The sequence below is a fragment of the Larimichthys crocea genome, chromosome XVI, assembly GCF_000972845.2.
Source record: "Larimichthys crocea isolate SSNF chromosome XVI, L_crocea_2.0, whole genome shotgun sequence".
NCBI lineage: Eukaryota > Metazoa > Chordata > Actinopteri > Sciaenidae > Larimichthys > Larimichthys crocea.
In genome coordinates, this window is record NC_040026.1 from 17,088,004 (window position 1) to 17,107,162 (window position 19,159).

The window sequence follows — 19,159 nt, forward strand, 5'->3', positions numbered from 1 at the left end:
TCAGTTAAAGTGAGAAAATTTCTACTTTTTTTCTTTTTTCTTTCGTCATCACTCAGTTATGTGTTATGGCAAGCAGTCAGCAAACAAAATCATTTGTTGTTTAATGAGCTTATGTAAATCTACATGTGTTTTTTACACCCACGTGAACTGGAACCACGAGAAGCGAGCCGTTATGTCCAAATGCTAACGTGACAGTTGTGATTGCTGCCTTTAATGGAGCAATTTAAAATAATAGGCACTTTGCTTGAAGGCCACCTTCCCATTATTAGACTTTGATTTGGCTTTTACAGGACTGTACATTCTGCTACATAGTGCACATACCCTGTTGAGTTTGCAGCAGCTGCCAAATCCATTATAATTGAGAGTGAAGTCTACTGTAAAGGGCCGTTCACCCAAATCACAAAAAAGATTTTAGTTTTGTGTGTTCGGATTCTTCTGCTACTACACCAATACAATGGAAGTAAAGTTCATTTTGTTTGTTATTAGGGAACAGCAACTTTAGATAATCCCAAGTGGCAAACTCTGTGGCTGGGGAATAAAGCCAATGCAGAAATGCTAAAAACTGTAATTCCTTGAGTGGCCACTTGAGACAGGTTGCAAAAGTGACTCAATATCCATAAGCACCTGTATTAAAATATCCAACTTTACAGCAGTAATAAATATGTTTACAGCCTGGTTCAGACAACAGTTTTGGTCTCTATAGCTAATTTCACCATTCATGACAACTGTATGGAGGGTGAATTTCTTTTTACTCAGCCATTCAGATGATAATGAGGCTTAAAGTTACGCATAATTAACAGCATTGCTGCTTTGACTGACAGGTATGCACCATTACAGATGGCTTATTAGAGCAGCCAGGTGTCGTTCGGTCTACCGATAATCCACATCTTTACTGATATTAAGATTAGCCGGGAGGCGAAAGAAGCAGTATAGTCAACATGGCCAGCATCCAGAGTCACATATCGGCTTCAAAACAGAGCTTCAGAAACCTACAGGTGACATCACTCAGGCTCTGTCCATTCTTTATACTGTTATTAGATAACCCCCAGTTCCTGATTAAACTTTTCCTTAGTGCTACTTTCTACTTTTGCGAGATCTCTGGATTATCAGTCAGGAACATTGTATTGGCAGTGTGTTAGCAACACAACATTTATGGTGTATATATTTCAAAACTACCTCAAAAACAAATGCTTGATACAACTAGGGCTAAAGAAGATAATGTTTGCCTCCATGAATAAATCATTACCCCAAAGATCTAAATTCATTTCACGTCTGGAATAAGACAGTGACAGAGAGATGACTTCTTGCTGAGGCTGTTGTAGTGCAGAAGGGGTTAATAGCCTCAGTTATTACAGTAATGCGAACATCTCAGACTGAGGCATCTGAACCACAGCTGGTCAGATAGGCTGCGGGTCAACTCAGGGCCAACGGAGGCTCTGCTGATCAAGGCCTCTGCTCTCGACAGGGGGATGAATGATGACTGCAGAGTATATGCCAAAACTATAAATTTCATCCCACACTGACCCAAAGCTCCTCTAAAGTTTATTTACATTTTCACATAGCATCTACCCTCAAACGTCAATGTCAAAGGATCTCGAGGCAGGATGAATTAGTGATTGCAATGCGTGCGTTCTAAAGCACACATTGCCGGGAACGTTAATTTCGCTCCAACATGTCCGTTGTGAGTGCGGCTGAGGAGCAGACTGAAAGGATCTTTCATTGACTTGTCTTTTCTAGTTACTCGCTCTGAATCTTGCTTTCGACCCGATCCAAAAGACTTGAGTAGAACCGGGTGCGGTGTCAAAACCACTCTTTAAATACAGCTTTGTCCCGTCAATTACAAACACTAATGGGTGAATTTTGCTTCTAAAAAAAAAAAAAAAAAGGAAAAATTTAAAATCTGAAGCCAGGCACATTTTTATGTGTGGAAAATAAATAAATAAGCTCAGCACCCCATGGTTAACTTTCCAATGGGCTTTGCAGAGAGCTCTGTTTGATGTGGATGCCTAGAGTCAACTGTGTTTGGACAGTCATGGGGTGGAGCTGCCAGGCTTTTAACTGCTCCAGAGAACACAACCCACCACAGAGCAGCACATAGGAGTCCCTCTGTCCTGAGGCTGGACACAAACTATAAACTGAGAGAATAAGAAAGAGAAGCACAGTGGGATTTATTCCTGCACAGGCCTGGAGGCTAACATAGCAGAGCGGGTAAAACAGTGAAACTGCCCCGAAGACGTTTGTAACGTGATTCTCCAAAAGTGTTTGTTAGGTCTCCACTGTACAGCTTCAAGAGATGAATATTACATCTTTTATTCAAATCATTTCATTTTCCACTCTTTCCCAACTGTAGGTATAGTGATATGGCCAAAAAAAGCAGATTTTGTGAACTGAAAACTGATTTTAACTCAGATCTGTCAAAGGCAGGGAAATATAGACTAAGATATATATCGAGAATAGGTGGAAAGAAGTCATTGCTGCTGTTTTGTGGTGTGGGAGGCATGCAATGCCTAATTTGAGAGAATGAATGTGCTTAAGTTATTACTGCAGGAAGGTAATCTGTCAAAAGCAGGCTGTTTTGGCATGTTGCATACCACTGCTGAGATCATAAAGTCAGATTCTGCTTGCAATTACTGCTGAAGGACCTTGGATGCAGGCAGGCGGCCATTAATCCTGCTTCTGGCCCTGGACACTTTGACATGTCAGAATTCCCACTGTCCTCCGTGCCATAGCTCTGGGAAAAATGCACCAGAGTGGCCAAACCACACCAGTGGAGTAATTGATGCCATCATTAATGTAATTAGGTTCACTTAAGTCAGCGGTACGTTATGACTTACTTTGTAGTATAATGTATGGGAATTTACAAGGGAGAGGAGACCACAGAAATTTACTTTATTAACAGCTAGTGCTGAAACTTACTGAAGCCGAGAATGAAAAATGACTTGTGACTTTGAAGTGCAGAGCAGAGGAGTCAAAACATTTGCTTAAAGTGTAACCAAACCCTCAAACCACTTTTTTCCAATGAACACCAATGTATTAAGATATTTAGCGTTGATTCAGATCCAAATCTTGACATGTAAGTATTTGAATTGGACATATTGTGTTATGAATAATCATAGCGACCCTGCCCCTACTTGTTGAAACTGAGCTACTGCAACAGAATTTCACTATTGGCTGATCTGGAGGCAGGTGATGTATACGGTGGCAGCTTTCGTCATGGTTAGCTCGGTTAGCACTGATTAGCAGCTGTACTCAGGCTACAGTAAGCGATGGTCTGTCACTCTGGTTGGTGCCCCCTGCTGTGTCACACACTACGTAACCAAAAGGCCATCCTCCAATGCATTTGCATTATTTAAATTTGCAGCGAGAGAAGGAGCTTGCGAAATTTAGGGGTTACGCTTTAACCTCGTAAGCCCCAGCCTCTTTTTTAGGCCTCTGCTCAAGCAATGACATAACCAAAATAAATAGAGTGGAGATTTTGATATTTGATAACTAATTTGCTTGTTGACGGAGTTGTGTTTGGTGTGTGATAATATGACTTGAATGTGCTTGTAGCAGAGTTTTTCCCATTTAATTTAATGTCAATACCTGAATGTTTAAGCAGTATTTACATTTAGTAAACAACTGCCATGGAGCTTATTTTAAATACTTTTTAAACTGTTATAAAAGTACAGGTAGTTTATATATATATATATATATATATGTCTATATGTAAGACATGACTTTATTTGTTCCAAATAAAGAGTATAATTGTAAGTAAAAAGTACAATATTATCTGTGAAACATAGTAGAATAATATAAAGTAGCCTGACATGGAAATTCTAAAGTAGAGAACACGTATAAACCTCAAAACTGTACTTAAATACAGCACGAATAAAGATACATTTCCTCCCACTGCAACATACTACATTATACAACTATGTAAGTAAATAGGACTCCTCGGTGTATTCAGTGTCCCTCCAGTTGACATCCATATGTGCACTAACAATAGACTCCCTTAAAATCCTCTATTCACTCTTTGTTCCCGTCACAAAACTGTCTTGTTTACCATACAAAGAGTGTGGTTTCATCTGAGTGAAAGCAACACAGACACGTTGAAAAGAAAAGGGCTTCAAAGGAAGAGATTCATCATCGTGTGTCGCCCCTCCCACCCACGCTACACCTACACAGTGCTGTGATCAGGTCATTTAGCTGTTTAATGTGGTATGACATTTTATCCCCACCTTAAGCATCTCAAAGCAGTGTGTTATGCACAGAGTAATTTCAGTGTCAGCGGATGCCTCAGAGTTTCTTTAACCCTCTGATAGGTTTAGGTGGGGAAAAAAGGGAAGTAAATGACCTGTAGACAGCTTAAAATTAGTAGAAGAGGAAGCTAATTTCACACACAAAAAAAGAAATACTGTGGAATCACATTGACAAATCTGTAGCCCTAAAGTTAAAGAAAAGGCGAATACTGGGAGTTTACAATGATGAAAGAAAGCATCTACTCGGTGAAAAACTCAGATGAACCTGTAGAAAACGCTGGCATCAGGATCCACTTGATATTCCATGAACTGTGGCACTAAACATTTTGTCACGCGTCCAAATATCTGCATAGAGGCTCATGTTATGCCCGAGCATCTGTGTCCGATCTGAATAACTAGCATGACTCCCGTGCAGATGGTCACAGGATGTGACCGCCCCGTATCGCCTGTTCCCATCCATCTAACAGTAAATAGCTCCTTTGACACCCTGTGCCCGCTTTTTGTCCGAGGCGCCTCACATGATTGCAACCATTTTGAAAATAACGCAAGAAAGGAGAGATGAGCAGAAGCCTCCCTTTTTTTTCCCCCTCAAAGTTGCAGAACATCACACCACACACATTCTGCATCCCACAAGAACTTTTGACCCGTTTGTGGCAGGCCATGAGTCACGAGTTAGTCCTCTTGATATCACTCCTTTGAAATCTTAATGTCCAACTGCCCTTCTTCATGGCCCCTGCTCAACAGCTAAATCAGATTTATAACTACTGTCAAAGCCAGGGATGACAGATAAATTAATCTTCCCTTCACGAGTTTACATCTTGGGCATCTGGACTGCTGATCTTGCCCTAACAAGCGCAGAGGTCTCGGCGAGCTGTCTTTTAATGTTGATGTGTTCATGGCTGGAGATGAATGGCTCTGTCATAGGAATCTATTTATACAGCAGTTATATGGCAGTGCCACTAGATCCAGGACATTGCACTTCCCTGAGACAAGCACCAGCATCTGTTAGAGGAAGTCAGCAAATGACACTTCTTTGGATTTGGAGCACTGTTCAATGTAATGTGTGTCAGTTACTATGAGGTTGAAAAAAAAAAGCTGCTGTAAATATTGTCTTTTCTTCAAATATTTTTCTTTTTAGTTATAGAAAATACTAAATATTAATATCAAAATACACTCCAATGATCCATTGTACCAGTTTGTACCAGGATGAAATGTGAAATCTTTAAAGTGAATTGGGCGCATAACCACATTTAAAATTGGACCTTTAACTATAACATCTTGCTCCAGCACTACCAAGGGTCAAAGGTGACAAAACATCACAATGTGCACAATGTTTTGTACATAATTAGTGTATTTATATACTCAATACAAGATTGTGTCATTATTAGTAGTGGTATTATATACTAAATATTGATATTCTGTTGATACTATACATAAAATGATATGTAAATAATCCAGTACCTCTTGAATCATTTCCATTTTGCACTGTTCTCACTCCAACATACAGTAATAGGTGGCAGTGATGCACCTTAACACTGGCTTGAGTGTAACTCATTTGTGAAAATGAGACAAAATACACAATAAAAATTAAAGATGAACTGACTTGTAGCAGGCTTTTTTTTTCTTATCATGTATAGATGTTGGGATAATATAATCTTTATCGTGAATTGTTTTGGCCACGATAACCGAGTAAAATATTATATCATGACAGCCCTAATGCCAGTTTATGTTAAATAGGTCATACATACAAGACACCTGCAGATACAAAAAAATTCACACATCCAACTATTTTATTAGCCAGATTTATTGAAAATTTGTTTAAAAAAAAAAAAAGGCATCTGCCAAAAAAAAAATAAAAAATAAAAATAATTTAAATCAAAGAATTCAAATTTAATTTTTTTTAACTTTCAGAAAGCAGCTCAGCACTGTACTTTAACCAAACAGGAGTATACGGTACATTTGGTTGGCACTATTTTTAGCTGTGGATTGATTTGTAGCCCTAGTGAGTGTTTATGGCATTAGGAAGCATTATGTGAAATTCAATATAAGCTTCAGTGTGCATGTTCTTGGTAATGACAGTGTATGTTATACAGATAATAATCTTATGTTATACTTACTTCATGTCTTTATTTGTTCTTTTGGTCTATTCTGGGGATTTGTTGACTATAGGAAACATAGTGAAGATCACCATATACACGGCTGATAATGTTTGAACTGTTAAATAAATGGCCACATGGTGAATCTCATTAATCCAGATCTAGACCAAGAACTAATCACCTGTTCTTCGGCAGACCTAACTTAAGATATTTCCAAGAAATGAAATGTCATGGAAACAAACTGAAACCATTTGCACAAGAGGTGAAGATATCTAACACGACTTTAATCATGTCAAACACTCACATCTTCAGAGATGAACATGTTACTATCTCTGTTATTTTGTAGAGAGTGGCAGAGTAGAGTTATAACAAGAACAGCTGAAAGACAGGACCACCAGGACTGCAGTACCCAAGCTTGTCATTGTCGGCCCACCCTCCTCAGTACCTACCACACCTCCTCACCCCATCACATGAATCACGGCCACCACCCTTCACTGCCTCTGCAACAAAAGATGCTTTGAGGTCATGCTCCTCTTCTTTGTGGCCATCACAGCGCGTGAAGAGAGAGAACAGAGCCACTCGAGACAAGGACAACTTAAGAGCAGCTTATAATGAAAGGATGTCCATCATAAAAGAAAACACGTGACATTATTGAAGAGTCATTACGATTATGTTCATATGAATTATCTTGGTAATTCTTCCAGGTCTTAAAATGACTTACAGAGGTGCATCAAAATCGAATGATTTGACTTTCTTCATCAAACGGGGTAACGGTCTTCATTGATGATAATATGCCTGAGCTTTAAGCTGCACCACCTTTTATATTCATCGCCCCAAGAATCCTCTGTGGGGGTTTAAAACTTCAAACAAAACCTCATGAAAAAGTCAGGAGGTGTCAGACATGTGTTCCCCCTCCTCGCCCCCTCAACCCCGCTGGCTTCCCAACACCAAAGGCCAGAATTGATTTTATGTGAAGCAGGACCAGCTTCACCCCCGTCAGGGATCACCTGCCTAACCCTCGCCCGTGGCTCTGATGCACCGCGAACAATTAGGGAAAGACAGCAAAACACTGACGGGGAATCTGTGATTTTACCCTTCGCTAATTATGTATCATGTACAGCAAGAGTGGAGAAAGAGAAAGTTTTGTACGATGCGATTTCCGTTCACAACATCTGAAGGAAGTTAAATTGCCACGGTTAAATTTTTGTGCTCTAATTCCACGTGGATGATCCTTGTGTATGAGCTAATAAAGTGAGGTTTATGGAAGATTCAGGACAGATTATCTGAGGTAAGAGCACTGTTCTGCGACTCAACTGGCTTTAGAGTTAGTCCAGCTGTACATAAAAAAAATGCAGTATGAAAGGTCATACAAGAGCCAACAGAGATAAAAGTCTGAGGTGGCTTTCTTGTATACTGATCCATTTACGATCCCCTTTAAATTAAACATTCCTTCCTGTTTGTCTGCAGGTGCTCATCCTGACAGGCCACGTTAACACAGTGAAGGTAAATTTCTGATATCCATCTTTCATCTTTGCATTTTTTAACTTTTAGAATCACACCCCGATGTTTGATTGATTGTCTGAACCATCATCCAGCTCCTGTAAGAATTTAAATATTGGTCTGATTTCAAATATGCATTTTTACAAGAGACATTTTTGACTCATCATAGCACCAAAAAGATAGATGTAACTAATGATTTGCACATTGCATGGGCTCCACTCCATTAAGTGTCACAGTAAGCCATGTCAGTGAGCCAACATGTACAATAGCAAGACCCTCAAGCAAATACCTAAATGCACTGCAGCCATTGTTAATATAGTTAGTTAGATTCTTGCTATGACACGTCTTTCAGAATTCATAATCGACATTAATTGCACTTTACATGTTTATTTTCTTTGTTTTGGCCATTATCTCTATCAGGTTGAGATAGCTCACCAAAGATATGGAAAAAGAAAATCAGCTAAATCGCCAAGTCAGACATGAACAGTCATACAAACAGTTTAGTTAGATTAATAAAGCCTCTTTACTTAAATACGTAATGCACAGAAATGTTGGTAATAATACTTTACTGCACAGAAAAATAATTGCACATACAACTGAAACTATGATCGGTCAAAGGTGAAACAGGAAGTCGGTCTGTAAACTGTGATGGATGTTCGCCTTTGTTTTTCTCTTTTAAAGCAAGTTTGGATTAAAGCTTGTTTGAAATCACCGGTCACCCAGGTGACCTCTGAGTTTTAGATGCTGACCGCATAATCACAGCTTCCAATGTTTGAGGCTTGTTTTATTACAGTCCTCCACCTTTTCTCTCATTCCCGCCTCGTCTATGTGGTCCTGTCTAATAAAGGCATAAAATATATTGTAAAATATGAAATAAATCTGTCTGAACACTCGTGTTTCTTGCCCATGTTCCCAGATCAATTACTTTACAGTGTTATTATTATTGATGAAAATCACTATGAAAATAAGACCCAAGGTGAAATAAACCAGAACTATCCTTTAAGTTTCTAATAACAGTGTTTGCAAGGTATAACTGTTGTCAGCATCAGTAATTCTCATCTATGTGAGTGACCCATACGGTACTTTACTCAAAGGATACCGTCCAACCTATAAAACGTTACGAAATCAAAGCTGAAAATAAAATCAGAACGACAAACTAATATTTAATGGCGTGTTTAAGCGCTAGGACCACAGTTTATGCACTATAATAAAGCAGCCATAAAAAGACGATTTAATGCAGATGATTCCTAACATTAAGTGTAAATGCATGTTAATGGATTTGACAGAATTGTATTTTTCCTACTACCTACTGTAGACATGTGTCATTTTAAAAAACAGTGCGATATTTGTCTGTAGTAAATGACTTAATATAACTGCGTGTGAAGTAGCAGGGCAGCATGTGAAAAACACCAAAACAGTCTGGAAAGCCAGCAGCCATGAATGTGTTTTGGAACAGAAGTCTTTGGAGTCTGGCGTCTTTGTGTGAGACACGACTTCCTTACTTTTAACAGTGGGCACTTCAACCACTGGCTTCATGTCAACCTCCCTGTTTTAATGGACAGCCACAAAGCTGACAGGCCGTAAATCAGAGGGACTATAGAAAGCCATTAGTCCAGGGATACACAATAAAAAGCGGTAATGGTCTCATAAAGCCTGCAACACCACAGCAGACATTCTGATTCTGTCTATTAAGGGGCTGCACAGAGCCTCGGATGAGTGAAAATAAGGAAGCCATTTTTCTTTTGTGCATTGTTGCCTGGGGTCTCATGCTCGTGATCAATGTATAGTAAGATGCACTGTGCTGAGAGCTATTTATTTACAGTGTGCTCCAACTGAGCGAATATTAGAGGACAGCATTGTGATTAAGAAGTGCTTCTATTGAGCTACATGTTACAGACGCCTCATTGATTTACTGTGAGCTGGTTATAAATGCCAGATGTGCTCAGAGTGCCGGTTACAGTATCAAGAGCAGCAGTTTACATTAGTTGTTACAGTGAGTGTGATTCAGGCCTCAAATCATGTTAAAAAGGGACCGTTTAGCCACAGCTCTGGTGGTAGCCATGAAGATAGTTTTGGTTTTATTTGGTCATGTTTTATTATGTCTGAGATTTCTGCTTCCACCTGAGTACAGACAAAGACTACAGCAGTGCTGTGAGCTACAATAAAAGCATCAGCATGCTAACATGCTCAAAATGAGTGTACAGGTACTATCAACTATCACTGTCATAAGCAAGTACCTCACACCAGATGATGATGGCACTAGATGACAAGTTATAAGATATTATAAGATATACAAGATATTATGGTTCATCATCCGGGGAACATGAATGTGTGTACCAAAGGTCAGGACAACTCATTCAATAACTGTCGAGATATTTAACACAAAAGCACAAATGTGAACGTCATCAGGAAAAATCAGGAGATTAAAGTGAGCAGGATTCATCCTCTGGTGACCATGAACGTTTGTTCTAAATTTCATGGCAAGAGATGTTGAGATATTTCAATCTGGACCAAAGTGGTGGATCTACAGATCGACTAACAGACAAACTGAAGTCATCATTTCCTAATGCCATGTTGCAAGTGTGGATAAAATTTCTAGAAACATGTCCTTCTTTCTCTGGATATTCCATTTTCAGATTTAATTTAAATTTAAGGTACTTTTTGCTAATGATATAGCTGATTTTTTTTTTACCGTACTAATACCGAAGGTATGTAGGGAAATATGTGTTTTACCAAATGCTATGAAAGATAATTATTTGACAAACAAATAATATGGTGAGAACCCCTGCAGCACATCTAAAATGTGCTTCATATGAAGGCTGGAGGGTTGCGATAGCTTTCTATGTTTAATATAATAAATCTAATTTACCAGAGAGAATCTTCTTTGAAACCACGCCAACTTGTTTCAGCTATTCAAAATCAGGATGGCTAATGTCGAAATAATTGCATCTAAAATTTCACCAAATTAACCCAAATTCCTCATCTCGAAAGATTTTAAAAAAAGCAAGCTGAGTGACATTTCAACAGGCTGTTCCTAACTTACAGCGAGACTGAACTCGCCTGAAGACAATGACAAGCTCCTCTCTGTCTGATGTCACTTCCCATTTCCAGGCCGACTGCTATCTGCTACTGGCTTCTGCCAATAATAGCTCATCAAAACAACACAACCCTTCTTGGCACCAAAATAAAGGCAGCGGTCCACGTCTGTGCCACTCAGTTGTCAATTAAGACTCCTCTTCACACTGACACTTGTGACTTAAAAGAAACAGTCGAGAATGTGATGAATTTGAGCCGACAGATGAGAAGGCAGTACGCTGCGTTGCAGTACCATATTATGCGCTTGAGATATGGATAACAACTGACACCACTGGCAGGTCTTATGAAGTTTGATTTCATTTGTCAGGCCTCTTCTACTTTGTCTTTTAGCTCGTGCGCTCCCTCACTCTTCAATCATCGTGGTAATAGCTCATTCTGATAGCCTGAAGACACTCAACACTCGCTTCCATTTAAAATGCAAAGCCACAAATATAGTAGGTGCTGCTACCGGCTACACGCACAGCATCATGTGCTGTATCTAATGTTATATTCTAAATGTATATGTATAATTACATGTGGTGTGAAGAGAGGCTAAATGAGCATGGTTCTAGGTGTCCACAGGGTGTTGCTGATCTCTGAAATTCATCCAATGTGGAAACATACACATGAACACATATCACATAAACCACAAACGACAGAGAAATAACCATCAACCTCGGTATTTGATCACTAAGTAGACAAATGGAGCAGTAAGTGTCCAAGCCTGTCTCGGCAAATTCCTCGCATACTTGTCTCCAGCCGACCACATGACGCTAATTCCTGACTGAAGCGCTCCTCCTGTGTATCCCTAATCCTGCCTGTGAAATGTGACAAGATCATTCTTTAGGCCTACTTTAGTCTGAATAATCTGCCCATCACAGACATTCATCCCGACCTGCACTGTGCTTCCAGTGTCATAACACCCTACCTGTACATTTTCACTCCCAGCTTAGGCTCCATAAATTAAATCTAGACAAGTAAATGTGAGGGATCCGCTCACATGCTCCGCATGCGTGTCGATGTGGAGAATGTTGATTTTACACCCTCACAAACAAATGCACAGCGGTGCTTGGTGTCTTTTTAACTCGTTATTTGAATAAATGAAGACGGCAAGGTGGTCGCAACAATTAGTCGATTAATCGATTAGTAGGCTGACAGAAAATTTAACAACAACAATTATGATAACTGGTAATTTATCCAATGCCAAACATTCTCTGTTTCCAGCTTCATTGCTGCTTTATATCATTGTAAAATGAATATTTGGGGTTTTGATAGTCAAAACAAGCAATTTAAAAGACATCAAATTGGGATGAAGGAAATCATGATTGACAGGTTGGATCGGTTGATTGAAGAAAAACAAATCAACACATTCTTTGATGATAAAAATAAAGTCATACGTCATCAAAACGCGAACACGATCGCACTTCTTTTTTTTTACGTAAAGCTACTTGACAAGTACGGTACAGTAGGTCTTAATGGAGCTTCTTGAAGTTTCTACAAAGTTCTGAACCGGTAATATGGCAGCTGTCAGGTTGAATTGAGCCGCTAACAGGGGAGGGCAGGTGAAGTTAACTCTTCTCTACAGCATGACTACAAACCCGCCGGGATCCTCATCTACCTGATGGCAAAGTGGACGACAGCATATAATCTTTGCAGGCTTTACTTCCTACTCCTGACCAGCTTTAACTAATTGAGAAGACAACGTGAAAAAGACCCTTCACCGTCGCAATCTTGGCTGCACCTCAACTTTTCTAACTCTCTCCGTCATGCTGCGCTCCCGCCGTCTGACTTCCGGCGAGATAGTGCAAGTTCTTCATGTCAGCTCCGGGTTGAGCTCTTGCAAATGAAGTCAACGCTGCAGTATTTGACGCAGATGGGAAAAGGGGGTTGGTATCTTGGGTGTAGTCAGGGGGAATGGGTATGACTTCTAAGTATCTGAAATGTCCTGTCTTAAACACATAATATCTGTAATACTTCCTGACACTTTCTCCTATAACCTCTTATTCTGTGCCAGCTTCTGTGGGGCCTTTTTTTCCCTCTCTGGGCGCAGAAGAAAAGCAGTCTATTTTCTTGTCATATTTGGTTGAAAGGCGACTCTCAACTTGGAGTCTAATTTCCTGCACTTTAAAGACAGTCCACATGCAAGGTGCATTACTATGCTATCAAGGTGATGGGAGCAATTTCAACCTGTCAGTCAGTCATGGAAATATCAGAGAGTCTTAATGTCTACTGTAACCTGTCAAAGGCTCCTGTGAAGTGGTGGAGAGTGTAATCTGAGTCTCATTCACTCAGCACCATTTACTTGTCAGTGCGGCTCTCTGTTTTACTCTGGATGATAGTTCATAATGAGATGGGGATATAATATACCCATATATAGAGCTACTTAAACGGAGAGGTCAAACTGTAGCAGGTTTTTAAAAATACATATGTGTGCACATCAACAGAGAGCAGTTATGATGAATACCATAGTTCCAGTATGAAGCTGCATCTCATATGCTCACACAGTTCTTGCCTCACAGACAGCAGTTAGTTAAGGCTGTTAATTTCCCGATAGACGCACCACTCTGGGTGACACACTGGGGCTGTACTTAACCATTATTAATGTGACAGGCCTCAGTGCAAAGCAAATCAATTAAACAGGAGCAATCACCATACTCTGGATAACGGCCTTTTAAGACTGTTTGCATGTGACAAGGAGGTCCTCGATCCAGGCCTCTGCACCAGGACCTGACAGGTCAAGAAAGCGGCATGAAACAATAGCACCTTCTAACCATCATCTCCCCTTTTTACCTGTCAGATCCAGTCGGCCTGTCTGGCTGCTGACGTGGTGCGCCCTGCGCCGGCTGCCACAAGGTGAATTTTCCTGTCATGTCGGGGGAATTTCTTATTCCATTTGCTCGACATTATAATGTCGCATTTATCGACTATATCCTTTTTTTGAAAGCTATACACCAAGAGGGCTTTTGCACCTGAGTTTTGGTCATTTCTTTTTAATAATAGTTCCAGATCTTTTGTGATGTTTTTAATGTGCACATTCAAGTCTTAAGAGAGCAAAATAATAAGACTGGAGCAGTGACTTACCTTCATGCCGTTTGGGCAAATCTTCCACTGCTGCCTCCAAAATGACTAGAAAAGAAAGGATGTTTACATCGTGGGGTCAGTTATTATTTCATGGAACAAATATTAACAAAAGAGCTCAAAATTATATTAAAACTGACTGTATCACATGCATACATTTGTTTAATCAACCCTGCAGTAATCATCCTACTTGCAGACCTGAATTATACAGTACGCATTATACAATTATACATTATACAACACAGTCATTATAGCAGCTCCTGCCTCTGTGACTCTAATTGCCGTTATTTTCAATTTTTAATCATCTCCGATGATAAACTGCTGTCTCCAACACACATTTAAGGTGTTCTTTCTGTGCTGTACATAAAACAGTACTGCAGGCAGGTGGAGCATTATCTCATTTAGACTTTGTGAATTAATTCAAAGAAAGAACAAAAAAAAACTTTAAGAGGAAAAATATAACTTTGTCCTTTCAAGAACCAAAGAACGATTTATAGGTTCTTTTTTGCCAGCCTGTGTGGTGTTTACTGTACTGTTTTGTTTATCATTTTGTATTTTCTTTGGCCAAGGACAAGGGTAAATATAAGGACAGCAGATGGCCAATAATATAAATCTGTGGGGGAAAAAAATAAAATAAATAAAATAAAATAAAAGGTTTTTACTACTGAAAACATATGTAGTGAACACATTTTTCACATGTTTATAAATAAATGAAAAGACAGCATACATAAGAAAACTCTGTTTTTATTTGTAAAAGTTCTGACATGCTGAATTCATGACAGAACACGAGCTCTGAGACACCTTTAAAAAAAACGGGGGAAAAAGTGAATCAATTAATGACAATATTAATAATTAATCTTCAAATGTACAGCCCAGACAGAGGCTTGTTTTCTGTATAATCACTTCACTTGAAGTACAGCCTAAACCCTTGCTTGTAAACGGTTGTGTTTGCACGGACTCTGGGTGATTCATAAACGTGTCCTTGTGTGAAATACTAGCAGGAGATTTCAAGCTTTTCTGTTTAAAAGTAATGAATTGCGGCGACGAAAAAATGTGCAGCCATTTAAGGATAAAGCCGAGAATTTGGTGTCTGCCGCGGCGAGCCATCCATCACGTCCACAATAAAGGAGTTTTTGCCTGACGGTCGAAATTTATGGTCGCCCTTCTCTGCCCTAATAACTCAAAGCGCTGTGTCAGAGCCTGACAGCCGTTGCCGAAAACAGCCCCCCTGTTATCAATCAAAAAACACTTGCATATGTTTAACTTTCGCCTGATCAGCAAGACATTTATAGGCTATTGAGTAATAAGATAAGTGGGTCTATTTCGATGGGAAGAAATGTGGAAGCTTTAAATGATTAATGGCAGCCACAGGAGGGGTTTTTAGGCGCTTTTGGAATAAAATTTTAAAAAAGGATTTTCTTTGGCTTGAAACTGGCGGAAATGTGGAGGAATGTTTTTTGATTTCCAAGACACAATAAACCGACATGCTATTAAATATATGTCTGCACAATTAAGGCTCTGTACAACTGCCTCATAGCTTATCTGCAATTAAACAAATCGCAGTTTTTTGGAGTTTTACCAGACAAACAGGCCTGAATTATGATGGAGGAGTGAGAGGGGGAGACTCCTTCTTCTTCTTCTTCTCATGGATTCGCTTTACAATAGTTGACCTGAATCTGACTGAGGGAGAGAGATGGAAAAAAAAAAAAAAAACTCTGACAGCTGACAGATAACTGGCGTGCAGGACAGGGAACTGACAGATGACAGGCTGCGTTATTGAGAGGAGAAAGTTGCAGAAAATGTGAAACATGCCGATGGATATCGGTGCACGTTGGAAGTGAATACCTAACCCAGAGAAAAAAAAGCGATTCTAGTCGTCTAGACTCACAAGCTATCCATTAATGAGTCACTATCGTGCGTGCAGAGGTCTCTTTTCGTAAATTTCTTGCACGGAGCAGGCAATCAGGTGGGCTGAACTGCGGTTTCCTAATTGCAGTCGAGTTATCAAAAGAAAATGAGCTCAAAATGACCTAGTGAAGTTAAAAAAGAGGAGTGTAAATATACAATATTTTGGCCAGAAGTGTCAATTTTCTTCTTTTCTTATAATAAACGAATTTTCTGACTCTGCTGTCTGCATTAAAATATGTTCATTAAAATAGATCGTGTTCTCATTTTATATAAAAATGGCTTATTTGCTCATTTTTATCCCTTTTGCTGTCACAGTCCACCGTCCCCAAAACCCCACACACACACGGGATACAGGGGCAGCGCATGCGTCCAAGCGCCAATTACGCAAAGACGCAGATATTTAAAAAAAAAAAAAAAAAAGTCCAAATTAAAAGCGCACGGAGTGGGTGAAATGTGATCTACACATCCGTGTGAAGAGCAAACGTCACATTGAGTCGACCCTCCGATCACCTCTGGATCTCTTTTTGATTGGGAGGCGGCAAGAAGGGCTGTGATCTGCGGGACTAATTCTGCTCCGAGAGGGAGGCGGAGTGATCTCTCTCCTGGACGTGATCTCACGTAAACCAACAGAGTGAGCTCTCGGACCCGCAGCCACACAAGTCAGAGCGACGCCGGGGATGAAGCAACGCGGCAGTATTACGCACGGATTCTGCTCTCACACTGCGCGTCTCTTTTAAAAGGATTTAACATTGTTTCTTTTTGATCTCTGGCAAAAAAAAGGCTTTAACCGTCCGACCGTCTTTTTTATTTTGATTTTTTTGTTAAGTGTTGGCTTTATTTACTCCTTACACATGTATTTCTCAACCATTTCCACGAGAATTGGGTCATGAGCACATCGCCCACGGTCTCTGTCCTGAGAAATAGCACGAATCCAGCGTGGGAGAGCGGCTCCTCGGGGGAGAAGGGCGCAGTGAAGATCAACCAGCTATCCTTTCACAACTCCGTCCATCCCGCGGACCCTTCTCGCCAAGCCAGTCGTCTTCCCATTAAGGTTTTGAAAATGCTTACGGCACGGGCAGGACACCTTTTACACCCGGAGTACCTTCAGCCGTTACCGTCCACTCCTGTCAGTCCCATCGAGGTAAGCATAGACGTAATTTTTTTTAAAAATGTGTTTGCGCAAGTGAAATCACTGGAGGCATTCCAATCGGCTGGATGTTGTGGACAAATTGGGTCAATAACTGACGACAAACCAGATTTTATTCAGATTGTGTAATAAACAGAGCTTGCTCTGTCGAATAACACCCTCCTGGTGTGATTTTTAGATCTTATTTTCGAGTTCCAGATTTTTTTTTGTCTGCGTAAAAATAATATTTGGACTCGCTGTGAAAATTAATGACCTTGTTGAAGCAAATTGATGCCCATGTTTGTGATGTCGACGCGTGGCAGTTGTACAGTCTTATCTCGAGTCAGCTCTGTGTGTATGTTCCCTCTTTACAAGCCCATTACGCTGAGTTGTTTTGAGTTTCATCCCGAGATAAGTTTATGCGCAATGCGTAAACTACGCGGAACGCTCATGTGTGCCATTTTACCACAAACCATATGTACGGGTGTTTTTTTTACATATTTTATTAATTGTAATTTTGTTTTATTTCACAGCTGGATGCCAAGAAAAGTCCTCTGGCTCTCTTGGCTCAAACGTGCTCTCAGATCGGCAAACCCGACCCGCCGTCCTCCTCCAAACTGTCCTCTGTGACCTCAAATGGATCTAGTGACAAAGAGACCAAATCCGGTCCGCTAAAAATGAGCGACATCGGAGCCGACGACAAATCTAGCTTCAAACCTTACTCCAAATCGTCGGAGAAGAAGGACTCGAGCAGCAGCCTCAGTGGAGATAAAACCAGTTTCCGAGTGCCTAGCGCCACCTGCCAGCCGTTCACCCCAAGGACAGGCAGCCCCAGCTCCTGCACCTCAGTGTCTCCACTGCCGGCTGAAGGCAAAGCGGGGGACAAGGAGGAAAAGAAGGAGTCTGATAGCAATAAAAGCAGTACGACAGAGAGTAATGGCAGCCATAGGATAAGTGGAATTACCTCTGATAGCAGCCAACATCAGGAGAACACATCTGGATCCAAGACTGTTACATCAGACTCAACATCTGTAACCTCTTCGTCCTCCTCCGTCCTCGGTTCTGGACTGGTGGCCCCAGTTTCCCCGTATAAGCCCGGTCATACAGTTTTCCCCTTACCACCTGCAGGCATTTCCTATCCTGGAAGTTTAGCGGGTGCCTATGCCGGTTACCCGCAGCCGTTCCTCCCTCATGGAATGAACCTTGACCCCACCAAATCCAGCAGTCAGCTTTTAAGTGCGCAATTTGCTGCTGCCAGCTCACTGGGATGCAGTAAAGCAGGGACGAGTCCCTTAGCTGGAGCGTCCCCGCCGTCTCTTATGTCTGCTAGTCTGTGTCGAGACCCCTACTGCCTGAGCTACCACTGCACGAGCCATTTGTCCGGCGCATCCAGCGCCAATTGCGCACACGACTCTGCTGCGGCTGCAGCCGCGGCCGCCTCCGCGCTCAAGTCTGGATACCCGCTCATGTACCCGACGCATCCGTTACACAGCGTGCACTCCTCGGCCCCGTCTTTCAGCGGACATCCCTTGTATCCTTATGGGTTTATGTTGCCCAATGACCCCCTGCCGCACGTGTGTAACTGGGTGTCTGCTAACGGACCTTGCGATAAGCGCTTTTCCTCCTCAGAAGAGCTTCTCGGTCACTTGCGGACTCACACGGCCTTTGCGGGTACGGAGAAGTTGATATCTGGGTACCCGGGGTCATCTTCTCTCGCCAACGCCGCTGCCGCCGCTGCTATGGCTTGTCACATGCATATGCCTCCTAATGGCAGCCCGGGCAGCCCCGGCACACTGGCTCTCAGGGGCCCACATCACCATCTCGGACTGAGCAGCCGCTACCACCCTTATTCAAAGAGCCCTCTGCCCACCGGGGCCCCGGTGCCGGTGCCCGCGGCCACAGGGGCTTATTACTCCCCGTACGCCTTGTACGGACAAAGACTGACAACAGCATCGGCCTTAGGATACCAGTAGAGACAAAGAATTATACATTTATAAAAGGAGATTTAGGCCCAATGAGTTTTATATTGTACTTCATGCAGGGACTGGATCCATGTGGGGATCGGTGTATTTATTTGCGATAGCTTCAAGCGTGACTAAAAATAAAAAATAATATAACTTTGAAAAGACTCAATG

At 41.2% G+C, this 19,159-nt stretch overlaps 1 protein-coding gene and 1 long non-coding RNA gene across 6 annotated transcripts in view; one reads left to right on the forward strand and one right to left on the reverse strand.

Annotated features, from left to right (window-relative positions):
- The window catches only part of LOC113747859 (uncharacterized), a 103,847-nt gene that overhangs the window by 50,122 nt on the left and 34,566 nt on the right, over positions 1–19,159 (reverse strand). For all 5 annotated transcript variants that reach the window (XR_003463955.1, XR_003463958.1, XR_003463957.1 and 2 more), the window contains exon 4: positions 13,994–14,038. This is a non-coding gene — a long non-coding RNA (uncharacterized LOC113747859). The remainder of the gene's footprint in view (positions 1–13,993; positions 14,039–19,159) is intronic.
- Positions 16,368–19,145, forward strand: LOC109138653 (zinc finger protein 503). Its single transcript, XM_019259515.2, has 2 exons — positions 16,368–17,039; positions 17,558–19,145. The coding sequence occupies exons 1-2, from the start codon at positions 16,785–16,787 to the stop codon at positions 18,995–18,997; spliced, it is 1,695 nt and encodes a 564-aa protein (XP_019115060.1). The 5' UTR covers positions 16,368–16,784; the 3' UTR covers positions 18,998–19,145.

Excerpts from the sequence above, each read along its gene's own strand:
- LOC109138653 (XM_019259515.2), top strand. The coding sequence starts at position 16,785 with ATGAGCACATCGCCCACGGTCTCTGTCCTGAGAAATAGCACGAATCCA. Across the intron at positions 17,040-17,557 it reads CTCCTGTCAGTCCCATCGAG|CTGGATGCCAAGAAAAGTCC; the intron begins GTAAGCATAGAC and ends TTTATTTCACAG.